Genomic DNA, 17171 nt, shown 5'->3' on the forward strand with positions numbered 1-17171 from the left:
CAATTTATAATTTTAATGCTTTAAATTATTTATAAAATATTTTATTAAATATATTATCTCTCATACTTCAGTTTGATAATATAATAATGGCAACATTTGGAGGAAAATTAAATTTAATGGTTAAAAACTTCAAATAACTAGAATATACACCTCCAAAGATATAATGGAGAAAGAAAAAAAATGATATTTATAGAAAATCCCCTCTAAGATGTAAATTAGGCTTAGGCTAGTATGGTACATGAATATAGTTAAATTAAATATAAGAAATATTAGTTTATTTCTATAATTTGGTTTACGTTTGAGATAGAGATATGGATAATCATTTATAATAATTTAAGGATGTATCCAAAACTAATTACAATTGGGTCATCACTATCTTCTAACTAGTTCTCACTGTAGGTGAGGAAGTTATTTTCTTCAAAATAAATCAATTATTGAGGTATATTTGATTCATTGATATGGTTAAAAATGTATTTCTTAAAACTTCACCATGAAATTATTTATAATTTAATATACAATCATTACTCTATAATGATCAAGTTATTAATTTATCTAAAAACAATCAAATTTTTCCATAAATTAAAAATGGAGCATAGAAAACTATTAAGGATTATTACTCTGCACTCATAGAAAGTAAACTATTCAATTGTGTGGCCGAAGATTTCTACTAGCTACTTTCTATTTGTCGATAGTATCCTCAATTAGGAAATATATCCATGATCTAGATGTATTTTTCAAGAAGATATGTGTTGAAGGCTCATCATATGATATTTGTGGGTTATTATAGCCTATGGATTGATACAACATGAGTGAAAATGATAATGAGCTTAAGCTCATTGTTGTATTTAAGAGTAAAACATCTAGAAGGGTATTTGTCTAGTAAACACCATCCTTCAAATCATTGATATTAGTAGTCACACTTCTTTAATATTGTATTGCACATTGAATTGTAAGTTCTTACTATTATATTATAAAATCGTATTTATATAATCTCTACATTTTAATGAATTGTGCTTTCTAAATACTTTGGAGAATTATTTTATTTAAATTCTTACATAACACCCAAATATTGTATTGTTAGTTATATAAACATGTCTACTTCTATAGCAAATTTGTCATAGACATTAAATATGACATCTCAACAATTAGTCATCTCATAAAACAAGGTGACATTGATTTACAAATCATTTATAAATGAAAATATCATGTATTGTGAGATTTTATATCATATATCTTCCAATTGATAAGACTTATGTGATAAATGAGACTATATCAGTAATTTCAACATCTTATTTTCCTTCGAATATTTAACTCTTGAAACTTAAATAACAAATACATTCATAATTGAAAAAAATTCAAACTGATTAAAATAATTAACAATCAATTATACAAGCACATAATTATTTTTATTAAAAATAAGCAATATTCTTTCATCTCAGTATAGCAACGTCTTTAATAAACCACAACCTTTTCTTAATTACCAAATTTGTTGCTATTCTTTTTCAAAGTTTTAAAAAACGTCCACTTTTATTCTAAGACAGAATTTTGGCATACCTTCCTGCTTAATAAATAGTAAAGCGAATGGTCGTTTGACTAAGTGGATGTAATAGATGCTTTAATAGTTAGAAAAGGCGGAAACACAGACCCACCTTATCTATATATTCTTGTGCCAATTTGACAAGGAACGGTCTTCTTTTACTGTTTTAGGAAAAAAGAGGATAACAGGAAAACTGTTAACGTAATTTCCAGAGATCTCGTTCTCTTCCTTTACAATGGAATTTACACTTTACGTAGCTCAATGGTCATTATGCTTGTAGCAAGATACATACATTTTGTATCTAATTTGAAGCGACACTAATTTTCCACTACCTTTTGAATTTTGGATGTGTAATCATTAGGTTGAGAAATGTTTACTATGGGAGTAAAGTATGAAGTGTTTATGTGACTATGTACATAAAACTCAAGATACTATTATTAATTATTATTAATATATAATAATATATAAATTAAAAATATTCATATATTTTTTAAAATAGAAATAAAATAAAAGAGATCATGCAAAGAATAGTGATTTTTAAAAAATTATTTTTTCTTAGAAAATAATAAGAATATAAATTTTAAAATTTAAAATATGATTTCAATTATTGATAGAATAAAGTTTCATGAATTTTGCTGTGGTTTCAATCTTATTCTTGTTTCATTTACTTTTCTCTTATCATATTATACTTCTTGTAGGAAACTTCCTTTGTCTTTTGTATCGATTTTAAGGGATTTAAAATTGTTGTTCTTATCATTATTTCCTTAGTCATTTAAGTAGCATCAAATATTATTATCCCAATAATTTATGTTTGCTTTAATGGTTTGATGGTTCTCTGTAATGGCTCTAGCAAACAACCATCCCAATAAGTTCATCACCAAGGTGTTCCACAAGAATATACTATAAATGTGGTGTTACCCATAATAGAGTTTTAAAGTGCCTATAAATGGCTATAACATTTATTTCTAATATGATAATTCATTGGGATTGTTCCCACTTAAAGCATGTTTAAATGTTGGATAAAAAATTCTCGTGCTTCTCATGGGGAACACCTTAATGTTTTGTGAAGCCCCAATAAAGGGTTTTTCTTGTTCTATTTCATTGAAGCAAACCATGCTAAAGGTATTGTTATAAAATGCCCTTACCTTTCTTGCTCTTTAAATTTAGACCCAAACACTTATTTACTCTAAAAAAAATGATCTTCATGTCCTTATTTGGGTGATATTCATTTTTTTTTTATATCATTCTAAGATATGATGACCAGTATCATGAAATTTGTTGGTAAATTAGTGTATTTCAATTTGAATAGGTTCTTTCTAATTCATTATAAAAATTTAGCTTGCGTTGAGCTTGACCTCTCCAAATATTTAAAAGAAGCTATAGACATTTATATTGAAGAAAGACATTATAACTAACTTGTCCTTTATCTTAGGCTACCAAACACTTGTTTTAGATGCCAATGATCACAATATCAATTATTGTTTCTTTGTCTCCCTATATAAAAATATTGCTTCTTGTAATTCTATTAAAACCACTCTTTTTTAAAAACAACAAGGGTTTATAATAGTTGAGAATTTTTAAAATAAGTAAGATCCTAGAAATAATAGAGCTCATGCTAGGAGTCTAGGTAATACTAGGAATTAAGTTATTGAGACAATACTTGACACAATTTCAAAGCCTGAGGACAATAAAATAGATCTAGGTCTCTCCAATGGAGGGTTATCTTGTGAGCTAAATAGGCCTAAGTTTACCAAAATACCTCCACTAGTTTTAGTTCTATCTTCTCAACTTAATAATCTTCTCACTCCCATATCTCTTTTCCTCAATGTTTTGTTATCACTCCCATAACCAGCCTAGTTCTTTAAAAGTAGAGGAATATATCCCAATTAAAATAATATTAAGAATCCCTATCCTTTAGTTTAACATTTTTTCACAAGATAATTGATGTATAATCATTACATCACTCTTAAATATTTTAAAAGTGAGGGAATGTCTCTTTGATAGTATTAATTAATTTTACCTCTTGGAATGTTCAAGATCGTTTACTTTTCTTTCTTTCAAAGAAATAAAAATGTTGTTTTTTACTTTCTTATCCTATCTATCTATAAAACCTTTTTGTGTAGAAACAATAATAAACATTATGGAGGAGTCATCACATTTATCTTTCATAGGTAGAATATGCATTTAGTTAATTATTAATGTGTTCCCACTAAGAACACATTTTGCATACTCTTCAATATTGATAATATAGCCTTCAATAATTTTATTAAAGATGGACTCCCTTTCACATAAACTTACTAATTACATTCTTTTCACCATTTTAAATCAATATAAAGATAATAAGATATTTGGGATGGTATCTCATAAAGATGGAAGTCTTCTAATGAACTAGACAATTGATAATAGTGAAGCTTGGTAGTTCAAGCATAACAAATTGGGACAATTTGATACCAAGATATGTCACCATCATAATAATTTACATGATATAGATGGAATAATTCTTTGTGAAGTTCTATGAATGTGTATACAATAGTTTATTGTGCTATGATTTGAGCACAATTATTTTTTTCCGTAAATTAATATTTTTTCCTCTTCAATTAAGCACTTATGAGATGTATTTTCTAGCAATTCTCAAATTCCATTTTATGTTCAATGACACCTTTCTAAATGTAAGGAGAGAAAGAGTTGGTATTTATCAACACATCCTTTTTGAATCATCGATTGATATTGGCTCACATTAAACATGTCTAAAACAAGGATCCTCAACCTAGTCATTAGATAAGTTGGTTTCACTATAGAAATACTACTATCAAATAAAAGTCAAATTTTAGTCAAGTTTATGTATATATTTTCAGTCCCTTACATACAAGAACACCACCATGCATCTTTATCGTGTAAATACTACATCGGAATCCCATCCATTTTCTCTTTCCTTTTCGTTACATATGGTTGAGATTTGTAAAAAGGGAATTAAAGATAGTCATATAACTAAATAGACTTAAATTAAAGCTCATTTACATTGGATCAAAATAAAAAAATTCAGACTCCCAATAGTTTTTCCAATCTACTCATGTTCACCATGCTTCCCAATTTATTACAAAACTAAAATATGGAAATCATAGCCTAATTAAATTATTGAAATTATTTAATATTTTATTTTAGGTTGCAAATAGATATTTCAAGGTAAAGATATTTGTCTTGAATAATATCATGTTTTATAAAAAAATATCAAGGCCATCCTCAATTATCCTTCTCATTCTCAACAAGCTCTTTATGAATAGGTACTTAGTATAGTTGATCTCTATGTAGTTGTATTATTCTATGGCCGATAGAAAATATCAATTTTGATTAATTTACTTGTGAGCTATACAAAAATCAATAAAAATTCTCTAAAGAAGATCTTGTTAAATTATACATTATTATCTTACAATCTAAATCCTTAGGTAAATTTATAAAATAGTGGAAATACTAAGCTCATACCTATTTCTAAGAATGTAATTGATGTCAAGAAGTGGTGAACAAATAATTTTCTTCTTGTCTCCTATAAGATCATTTATAAGACTATCATTGAATCTATATCATATTCTTCTAAAAATTGTATACCCTATATATTCCCATTGTCAGGTCTAAGTTAAATCTGAACGATATAACTATTTTCAAGGAAGGCATTGAATGGGCTCAAAGATTAGAAAATAAAGTTGTGTTCATTAATATTAGCTTTTTAAATTAATTCTAGAATATTGAATGACCTATTATCCAAATATGCTTCATGATTTTAGATTACGCCCCACATTTCGTAATCTATTAGTGTATTTTTTTTATTATTTTCTTATTTCACTATAAAGAAAAATTGATCCAGTTCCTTTGGGATATTTAAATCTATCTAAGAAAATTTTTGACCCCTATTCTTTGGCTATGTTCCTGAATGGAGAATAAAAATTGGATGAATAGTAGCTACATTGTTTTTTGAAATTAGCTAGAGTTAATCCAAGATGAGTAATTTGAGATGTGTATGTTTTAGATTTAAAGTTGTAATTAAAACAATAATTGTAGGAATTTAAATACTAAGTGTTCCCACAAAAGTAGTTTAAATTTATCACTAAAAAATACACAATATATAGTGTATGTGATGTGCCTTTTGATGTATAGAGACACACACACATGTGTGCATGTATGCGCACGTGCACAGACACATAACTCAAAACACACACCCTTTACTATATAACAACCAAATTATTTTTAAAAAATACCTAACACATATGAATATATAGGGGGTACACACTAAACATGATACACATGGGTGTTTCTTTGTGTGATTTCACAATAGTTCTTTCCACTTTTAGACCAATGTGACATGATGAAATAGGCATTGTTAGCTAATAATTTACTTTTTCACACCTATAATAACCAAGCCATTAATAATTCAAAGAATTTGTGAACTATAAATTTTTACAATTTAGTATAATAATTTAAATACTTTATTATTTTATTTTAATAAATGCTTTGGGGATTTCTATCTAACTTTCTATAAGTAAAGTTTTATAGTTAATAATATTTCTGAAAATTAATATTTATACCATAAAACATGACTTTATTTATAGGAAGGATTAAATAATATTTTTAAACTAGATACATGACAATAATATCTAGTGCATATGCTACAGTTTATCTTGTCAATTTGATACCATTTGATGATTCAAAAAGATGCTTGGACCAAAATATTCTAAGGAAAAAATGAGTTATACAGTGTGAGAGGCCATCTAAGGACCGATGTTCAAAGGTCCTTTTGGAAAAGTTATGACCTTCATTTGTTGGTAACTTTATTCATATATACCTTTATTCAAAGATTCCTTTTGGCTATAGATATTTTTTTTTAAATTCATGTCAAAAGACCTTAAAAGAATAACCTCTAGTTATATGTATTTTAAAATTTTGATCAAGAAAAACAATTTATTGATTTAACAAAGTGGAGTGTGAAACAAGGTTGTTAATAAAACAATAAATATTTATAGATAATGCAATACTCATAATCTATAATCAACTAAAACTAAGGCATGCAGATTTAGAGAAACAACATTCAATCTAATTCAAAATATACATTTTAGAGTTGAATTTGTTGGATTCGTAATATTTTAACAATAAATTGATAGCTTCATTCAAAGGTATTATTTTAATGTTTCCAATTCTATCAAATAATGCCTTTAAAATAAGATAATCATTGAATGAAGAAAAGATTCATTTGAACATGTTTGATGTAAAACCTTCAAAGAAAAGTACTTTCATTAAAAAAAATTTCTTTTAAACAAAGTTGTTTCCTACTCTGTATCTCCATCTAAATTGAAAAATATAATATTCAAAGTTTGGAACACAAAATTGTGTATGTATGTATGTATATATGTATGTATGTATGTATTGAATAATATTTTAAAGATCTTTATAAGATAACTAATCCTAAAAATTAAATCACTTATGATATTTATCATATAACTTAGATAAAAATAATTCAATTTTTTTCTTTTTTCTTTGAGCATACAAGGAAGGAATTGTAGATTAATCCTATATAATAAGTTTTCAATTTGGATAACTACATAAACTATTGTAAAAAATTATTACATATGTATTGTAGGATTGCAAATAAACTCTTCAAATAAAACAAATATAAATACCTTAAGAATTTAGAATATGGAAAAATATATTTCGAGAAATATAAGAAATAGATCTTTATTATGGTTGTGGTTTCATAAACTTTTGTTGTAAAACATGATGAGATTGAAGTATGAATTTAGATTGTCCTATTTTATAACTATAATTTCAAGAGAAAAAAGAAATATGTCATACTTAACCTTAGAAATACAAGCATAAGAAGATAGGGATTATTAAAAAGTTGAATTCAAGCCATTAAAATTATATGTACTTTAAAACACATTTGTGCTATATTTTTCAAATCATAAATAGATTTTTCTAAAAATATTCTAGATAGCCACTAATTTGATGACTATTTCCATGCCCCTACTTGTTAATATGCTTTTCCTTTAGATATTTGGATATTTTTAATTTACTTTTATTTCATATAATTTGATCAAATATATTTATTTTTCTAGTTCCTCAACAAAAGTAGTGAATTGGTTTCTTATTGATGAATAATCTTCTACTCAAGTAAAAGAAAAAGATAACACCAAAAAAAATTGTATTGCTTGAGTATTTTTTATAAATTATAGATTGTGACATTTAATTATTACAAAACTAAATTCTATAGATACTATTTCTCATCAAAGCCTCACTATCTTGATTCCTTTTGTTCCAAATGGATTGATCATGGGGAAGTTTTTTAGATTCATTAGAATTTATTTTTCTTTCTAAGATTCCCTATCCTCTCTGTGGCATGTTTTTATCGCTAAAACTCAAAAGAAGATAGTTTACTACATTACCAAGGCCCTCTCTCTAGTATGAAATTTTAGGTGTACTCAAATATCTTGGTGGTTACTTATGCCTAAATCTCTTCCTTCTAGGTTCCTTCTAAAGCATTGTACAATAGGACTAAAATAATTCATAGGGATTTTAGTTGGGCCTCCTCTAAAATTAAATAAAATTTCCATTGTGTGTCTAGGGAATTTTGATATACCCCATGTAGATTTAGAGGGTTTAGTTCTTTTTACTCAATTATAAGGATCAAATTGTTTTTGCAAATGAAATATTTAATATCTTGAAACAAATAAGGCTTGTAAAATGTTGGTGCATCATTGCATCTCTATGGGTTCCCTTGCAAGAAGAAAGATTGGGAGGGGATTATCATTAATACCCTTATTATCATGAAGAATATCATCTTTATTTATGATAATTTTGTGATGAAAATAATTTTGTAGGCTTAGGATGCCATCAAATCCTAGTTATTCTATAATAGTAATAAATTATGCTCAAGGATTTCCATTAATCAAATAGTCAATATAATAGCCTCTAGTCATCTCTTATAAATATAGTCATGTCACTAGGACTCCATGGGTCAATGATTTAATATTTTTCTAGAAGGAAATCAAGATGCTTCAATCTTTTTTCTAGAAAGATGAGGACTTTTTCTTTGTTGGATTAAAGAAAAAATTAAGTATCTATTGTCTAAGGAGAACCTCAAAATATTTAAGATCATTGTGACTATATGTCATGTTATATTACTCAAAGTATTATTTTTTAGTAGCCTCCTCTTTTTCTTCTAAAGGATTTTCACATTTGACTTTTGCAATCAGGACCTCTCAGACAATGAAAATTTTAGTGGCTAATATTCACCAATTAGCTATTTTTTGAAATTTGGGAATCAAAATTTGGCTAATAAGTTCAACTTATAAGGTGACCTAAATCACCACAATTTTATGAATTTTTATTTTAATGTCATTTAAATCACTAGATAATTTATTTTATAAATTTTTTTAACTCAAAGATTCGCCACATTATTTGATACATGATTGGATTAGATTCACCAACTTTTTATAATTTATTGTAGAAATCTAAATTAATTCGCTAATAACTTATCATAATTATTAGTTACTTTAGGGTTGTATCAACAATATTTAGTTGTCACCATTGATTTAAAATATAATCTAATGACCTTCATTGTATTCCATGAGGTAAATTTTACCTACAAGTTGTTATACTTGTGGGAAATGAAATTGCTTTTGAATTGTTGACCTAAATAAAAATCAATGGTCTAAAAGAATTTTTTGGCCCCATGAGTATTACAAATTTTTGGTACATTTTATCTCACAAAATACAAAGAGGGATATTATATTATTTTAAATTAATGGTAGAAACTAAATAAAATAGAGCCTACCACTTAAACTCATTAATGATTTCCACCTTCACCTCTCTACTTTCCTATAAAAAAACTATTTTTTAAATGAAAGGATTTGCAATAGTAAATAATGCATACTCTTATTATTTTACAATATTCACCAATATTTTCTACCCAAAAAAATTCATCAATAAAATTAATATTTTTTATTAAAAAAAAGAAATATTAGCCAATAAAAATTATTATTTTCTTTTAAAAAAATTAAATATTCGCCAAGATTTTATATAATTTTTGGAGAGGGGGTTTCTTAAATTTTTCCTTGCTCTCAGATGACTCAAGACAAGAAGAAAGGGTAGGCTTCTATTGAAGAAGTTGGTCCCTTCATGAAGATAACCCTAACCCTACTGATGTATGGGGTCTTAAGGACGACATAGATCCACCTCCTATGACCATTTCCCTAGCCGCTTAAGTGGTAGTTTTCTGTTTCTTGCTCTCTGGATTTGCACATGTTGTTCATTTGATTCTTGAGGGGTGATCTTGTATCCCCCTACGTTTTTGTGAATAGTGTACTTTATCTCTTTAAATAAAAATAGCTAATATTCATTAAAAATATTAGTTTTTTCTACTTCAATGTTGAGTGGATGTATTCGAAATAATATCCCGACCGACCTTTTTTTAACTACAAGTCTCATATGGGATGTTCTTGTCTCTCTCTACATTTATTGATGGTAACCATTTTTAACTATAAGTTATTTCAAAGCTCTTTGATTTGTTGAAAACGTAAGCTTCACACTACTTGGTCAACTATTCTAGATCTAGAGCTCACTCATTTTCTATAGTGTGGTGTTTTCAAACGACTTCCCATTTACTCCAAATTAAGTAATATTGGGTTCTAGGATCATCAATGCACATTTTGTGGCCTTCAATAAGCTCTTAAAAATATTTAATCTCTTTTTCAAGAGCTTAATCTATGTGGACTTAGATTCATGATATTTTTAGTCCCTTTGGACCTAACTTTCTCTCCTGTTATATTGTTTTATTGGAACACTGGCCTAGAATTCCATCTTGATATACCTAGATTCAACATCCTTTGAAAATGATTTTTTTTTCAACATACAAAAGCATAGTAATTTTTCTTTACTTTTTGGGTGTTTAGTAAATACCATATACTTGATTTACATTTAAGGGATACTTTATTCTACTGTATGGTTACAAATCTACATAGAAGCCAACAAGGTTTTAGTTGAGATTTAACATATTTATGTGCTTTTGGCTCATTATAGTAATGTCATGTACACTATTTCTATGGACTCTTTAACTCTTTCCTCTAGCCAAGGTCATTCTTTACCTTGTGGAAATCATCAAGGGAAAAATGCACTCCTTGTGGCGAACATGATGGTCATAGTCATGCATCTCAACCTCCTAGAAGAAGAGGCAAGGATAATCTAAACTCACCAATCACTACTCTATCTCTCCTTGTGTTCTTGTTCATGAGTTTGGTGGCTAGAAAGATTTTGGAAATGCCATAACATTAATCTTTCATATCACTTGCTCATAACACATGACCTCTTGATGAAGCTAAAAATGATGATAGTGACAATGCTAGTTTGGAAGCCTTTATGGATACTCAAGAGCACACTAATTTTTTTGGTAAATTAAATGCTCAAGACCCTCATCCTACTATTAGTGCATTAGCTCTTGCAATGTACCACCTTGTTCTTTTATTTTCTTCCAAATTTCATTCTCATTTGACCTTCCAAATGTAACTTATTCTACCCAATCTTTTTTCAAAATATATATAATATTATATAAATAATAATAAAGACACTTATTCATAAAAATATAAGAAAAGAGAAAACCAAAATTAAATTAAATTAAATTTTCATAAATAGAATAACTTGAGTAATACTTTTTAGCTATTTAGACATATAAGTGGAGTCGGAAAGCGTGTCATGCCAGCATCGCCGATCATTTTAAAAAGTTTCCCAGCATTATTTTAAAAAAACAAAAAAAAAACTATTTAGACATACATATTTAGTAAATACAGTATCGAATTATATCATTTTAGAGTCCATACCTTTGATAAAAGTTTGTATTGAATCATTTAATTCGCTCCATTGGGTACGTTTTCCAAGCTACATAGAAGAATCGCAGTCCCACATGTTTCCTTGATGCTCTGAGTTGGTTTAAAGCTGTGGGACATCCTCTTTTTCTTTTTAAAAATGAGAATCTACATGATCTGTTTCTTTATCTTTTATAGAAATGAGACTACACGCATTTAGGAAGTGGCATGTGAAACCTATCTTTCGACTTGTTTTGGTTTGTAAGTGATTTCTCTCATTGCCGGAGAAATGTTGCCGAGGTTTTCAAACGATTTCGTAATGGAAATAGTTTCCAAGGTGAAAAAGGCAGAAGAAGCGAGAGATAGTAAAGAGGCATGCATTCTTAAAGTGCCGATGGCCATAGTAGGCGAGAGCACCAAATTCTACCATCCCACCATGGTAACAATTGGCCCTTATCATAATTACTCTCATTCATATCATGGCAAGAAGGCAGAGGAGTCACTCACAGAGAAAGAAAAGGAGCGGCTGAAGCAACTTTGTGGAATGGAATCAAACAAATTATTAGCCACAAGAAGATTTTGAAAGCTTTCCGATGACCAGCTGCACAAGCGAAAGCTTCAGGCGATTGTAGAGGTATGTGAGCGGAAGAATGTAAGTGATAAATACGACACAGATTTATCACAGATCCCGAAAAATAAACTAGCTGAGATGTGCTTTGTATCAGGAAAAAGGAAATTCCTGAAATAAGCGATGAAAGGTATCTTCCGTACGGTGCAGACAAACTTAAAAAAGCCGGAGTAGTGTTCCAAGCAATGGAGAACAGCGGGATCCCTGATATCCATTTCGACAAGCAGACTGGCAAGCTGTTTCTTCCACAGATTGATGTTGGTGTATGGACGGAAGCAATTTTCAGAAACTTATTGGCATATGAGGCATGCTATAAAACTGGAAGCAGTGAGCTTTTGGAGACGAGTAGCGACGAGGATCAGAAATTAGTCACTCGATTCGTTCTGTTCATGTCCCAGTTGGTGGAAACGGAAAAGGATGCAGACGTTTTGAGAGAGGAGAAAATCATTCAGAACAATCTGGGTGACAGCAAAGAGGTGGCCAGGATGTGGAACGATATGAACAGTTCAAGATGGATACCGAAATGTAACCAATTTGATGAGATCACAAGGGAATTGAATGGGTACATCGGCCAACAATGGGTGGTCTGGTTCGCTGAATTATGGGAGCGGTACTGCTCAAAGCCATGGCTCGTCTTTGCCGTCATTGTAGCCGTTATTGTTTTTGCGGAAACCCTCGTAAGTCTCTGGACCACTCTGAAGAGCGACAATTAATTCATACACTAAGAAAAGTAAATAAAGTGTGCATTGTTTGTATTCCTATGTTTGTAAATTCCTTTGGCTATAGTCCACAATTTAATTTCTTTCAGATTTGGTTAGATTAAGTTTCCTATTTTTATTGTATGTTTTGATAACTTTCGATGGAGATTGTATACTAAGATTTATTCACAAGTGTACACATATTTATGAAAATTGAGTGTCAAAAGTATTATTTTTGGTCAAATTTCTTTGATTCAGGTGTGAAGTAAATTTTTTAACTATTCTTTTAAAAATACCTTTTTAATTTTTTTTTTTTAAATTAATAGTATAATACTATCTTTCACTCTTCTCTCTTTAATCTTCTAAATTATGAATGAAAAATTATTGATATATAGAACCGGATAGTGAAACGCTATGTGCATGGTTTGTAATTATAAAATTCTTAAAATAATGATTGTTTAATTCAATGATTACATTATTTGTGTCATCTTGATTAATGAATATATTGCATCTAAAGTATGTTTTTTTTGCATGAATAAATATCTAGTATTTTTAGTACAAAAATATGGTTGTGTAAAGTCTTTTTGATAAATGTGTTAAGATTAGGGAGAATTTTAAACATATAATGAGATTGAATTTTTCTCTTATAGATAAAATATTTTTTTAATGTATTACAAAAATTGATTATAGTAATTCTTACTTATCCAATCAATTAACTATCTCATATGCAACATTTATAGATTCTAAACAATTGCATAAAAAGTATCATTTATGCTTCACAATAAATTATAGAACAATTCAAAGAAAAATAATGATTATACAAATTCTTACTCATCCAATCAATTATCTATCTCATATGAATAATTTATAGATCTAAACAATTGCACAAAAAATATCATTTATGTTTTATAATAAATTATTGGACAATTCAAACATAAATAATTAAAAAATATATATTTATTATATCACGAAGCTAACTATTAACTAAATGATCAACACCCCTATCTATAAAAATGTTAAGATTGAATTATATTGTTATATTTAGCTTGATTATGACAGTGATGGAAAACTTGTTTTTGATTAAAGTAAATGGAGAATGGCCCTAACTAATTACAAATTAGAAAAAGACCATCATGACAACAAGTTCTTGAACAATAAAACAATAGGGTTACCCAAAAAGTAACAAAAAATCAACACAAAAAAGCTTTACCAAAGTGAAACTTTTTGAACCAAAGTAATGGAGATCAAAGTTGGACCTAGAAGTGGTTGAGAGGGATTGACACCATTTCTTATGGCATAGAATAGTCCAAGAAGAAACATTTTTATTGAGAGAACCTAAAGAGTGGTACTAGAGGATCCATCAAAGGAAGTAGATAAGTTTGACAGGTAATCCACCAAACCCAAAGGGGTGATTTGATAGCCTAGGGATAGAGAGTTAGGAACCATAGACAAAATAAGACCTAAACTCAAAGAAGAACCAAATAAATCCATAAGGGGGGGCACATGAGAAGGAACAAATTAATTCATCAAAATAGGGGCCATAGGAGCAGGGGTTGTAGGAGAAAGGATTGGATGAGCTACCAAAGTAGGTACAATATCCAGAAAGGGAGATGCAATGTCCATAAGCTATTCTAACCAAGAGTTTGATTCAACAAAAAAACATGTGAGATGACACCATTCAATGTCCTTCCACTAGGTAGGAGAGGAATGAAGGGGAGAACCATGGTTCTATAAAGAAACTGAATTCCCTATAGAAAATGAATGTATGTATGGGAAATAGATCCCTTTGTATTCCATCATCTATCTCCAAGGTAGCACACATATCTTAATTATAATCTCATTAGGATTCCACTCACAAAATTCCAAATCCACCAAAATCCTAGCATAGGAAGTATGGGAGAAAATACTAGTATCAGGGTAAAATTTCATGTAAAACTTGTTTTCTAGGAGAAAGTAATAAGTTATAAATAGATTAACTAGAAGAATATTGAACCATTACATAACCACAACAAAATAGGAAATGACAAAAACCAAGGGCTCACGAGGATTGAGGGCGAAAGACTACAATTCCTAGTGCCAAAAAAGAAACAAAACCCAGTAGGAATCCAACACCACAAACTAAACCCAAAAGACTAACAAGAAAAACCTTTAGACCAAAAAAATAAAACAAAACACACCCTACTGAAAGTAAACCAATGGCCTACCTGGTGGGGGTCATCAAGTTAGCTTCCAATCCTGACTCATAGCTTTAAATTTATCTAAAAAGGAGATTATCTTGTTAGATCCCTTCCCAAAAGAGATAGTCGGGGAATCCTGGTTTGCCTTTACCTTTGACATAGACGTCTCCAACCTAGTGGCATTGGAGGACTCCAAATGATGCCTATTTTTTTATTTCCTCCTCTTTCTTTCATCTTATATGGCTTGGAGAGTAGCGAAGTTCTTTGCTTTGATCTCCATATACTGAGAAAACATATTCTCCATCTTCCTTTTCATGGACACTTGATTTTCATGCAAAAGCCTCAACCACATTCGCCAAATCCTTGGTATCATTTTTCTACTTTATATTTTCATTGAATACCTTCACAACCTTCTCCAAGCCTTACCACTTGTCAAAAATTTTCAAAAATTTACTAGTAACCATTCAAAATATTTGGTCCTTGTCATACATTTCCCAACTTGAATCTCTTGGATCCACTTCAACGAAGGCCTCAAGTCTAGTTGATGAGTAGTTCATTTTTATTGAAACTCTCATAAATTTCATTAACCTTGGATACAAAGTTAGGGAATTCTTCCTTGTCCAAAAAGATCATAGGTGAAGATGTAGGGGAGACAGGGGGAGAAGGAGGGGTAGGAGGGGTGGCATCATTACTCACAAAGTTTTTAGGGGCCCATTCAAACCCATTGTACCTAGAGTTAGCCATCTCCTTAGAGTCTTGATCAACAATATCTAGCTTTTTAGTAGAACATTCACCAATAGGGGGGGGGGGGCAAAAAGGTTTTTATATTTAGTTGTCCTAGAGGGGTTAATCCAGGACAACTTCCATAATATTGTGGCCTAGCACCCATAGAATTCATAAGCATGTATAAAAGAGGGTGAATATGTGGAGTATATTATATGCAATTTTCATATGGGAGATTTCCCCTATTATAGCATATAATAATTTATTTACCAGCATTTACATTGCCTAAGATGGGTCTATAGATGGTGAAAATGGAATGTTAAACAATTGTAAAACCAACAAAGATCCAACCACATAAAACCCTGATTCTACAACTAATAATACACCATACACCATTGAACAACCTAAAACATGCAAAACATAAAAAATATGAAATATTATACCATTCACATGCTTATTAGTTTTTGATCTCCATTGATCTTGCTTGGTATGATTTCTCTCAGATTTTGTATTGTGTAGAAGAGCTCAACAAAAAAACTGGTTATGGTTGTGTATACGCTTGATTGCTTGATCGCTTGAAAGTGATTAGATGCATTAGTTAGTTATGGAGGAAAATATCCTCTTATATAGAGAACACTTTAGAAATGGAGGGATAGGATTAAGAGGTGAAAAGATAAATGATCAGCTAGGACTAAAGGTTAGATAGAGGAAATAATAAATATTAGAGAGGTGGTTAGAGGCAAATTAAGAGATGAATGACAAGTGTCATGGAGGGAAAAGGCCAATGAATTAATGAAATAAAATATTATTTAATTTAGGGAAAGGATAATTTAAATAAATACAAATATTTATCTAAATGAGGAGAGAGTAGATGAGTATTAATAAATTAATTAAATAAATAAATTAGTTATTTAATTAGGCTAGGACAATTTTAGGTGTCTATAGGGTCAAATGAAGATAATTTATGTTGCTTAATTCTAGATAGTAATTTATTGTAGAATAATTTGTAAGATAAAAAATCTTATGATGGTTTTTCATTCATTCTCTCACAAAATAATTCTTTGTTTAAATGAATTTAGAATCATTAATTTTTTTTTTTCTTATTTTTAGTGAATTAATGTCTGGTAAAATTTTTAACATGACCAGTGATGCTGTCATGACATGCCCTTTGGCTCCACGTGCAATTCTTTTGATCTAGAGATATGAACTATTGAGGCCACAAATGGGGGACCTCATCCCCATACTTCACTTGTTCAAACCCACGAGCATAATGGCATAGCAAAGACACAAGGCGTGCAAGCAGAATGACTCAACAGGGGTTTGAACCTTGGTGGCTACTTCACCAACGAAGTGTTTTACCATGACACTACAAGTCCAAAGATGATTTATAACCATTAATGTTTTTTATTAGGATAAACAAGTTTTGAGGGGAACAGAAACCTCCAGATAGCACAGGGATCCGGAGCCAACAATAGGACACTGCAAGCAAATAGATCAAAGACACCCAACAACCAACACTAAACATAAGCCAACAAGATTATAAAGATAGGACAATATAAACCAAGT

General features: G+C 29.6%; 1 protein-coding gene across 1 annotated transcript; it reads left to right on the top strand.

The window, feature by feature from the left end:
• Window positions 1-11668: 11668 nt before the first annotated feature.
• On the top strand, window positions 11669-12720 carry LOC131028357 (putative UPF0481 protein At3g02645). Its single transcript, XM_057958624.2, has 2 exons — window positions 11669-11910; window positions 12105-12720. The coding sequence occupies exons 1-2, from the start codon at window positions 11669-11671 to the stop codon at window positions 12718-12720; spliced, it is 858 nt and encodes a 285-aa protein (XP_057814607.2).
• The last annotated feature ends 4451 nt before the right edge of the window (window positions 12721-17171 follow it).

Source organism: Cryptomeria japonica, chromosome 7 (assembly GCF_030272615.1).
Source record: "Cryptomeria japonica chromosome 7, Sugi_1.0, whole genome shotgun sequence".
NCBI classification, from domain to species: domain Eukaryota; kingdom Viridiplantae; phylum Streptophyta; class Pinopsida; order Cupressales; family Cupressaceae; genus Cryptomeria; species Cryptomeria japonica.

Bases quoted from the DNA above. Each gene is read 5' to 3' on its own strand.
- LOC131028357 (XM_057958624.2), top strand. From the start codon at position 11,669: ATGTTGCCGAGGTTTTCAAACGATTTCGTAATGGAAATAGTTTCCAAG. The intron at 11,911-12,104 runs GCAACTTTGTGG...GCTTTGTATCAG, and splicing joins AAAGAAAAGGAGCGGCTGAA to GAAAAAGGAAATTCCTGAAA.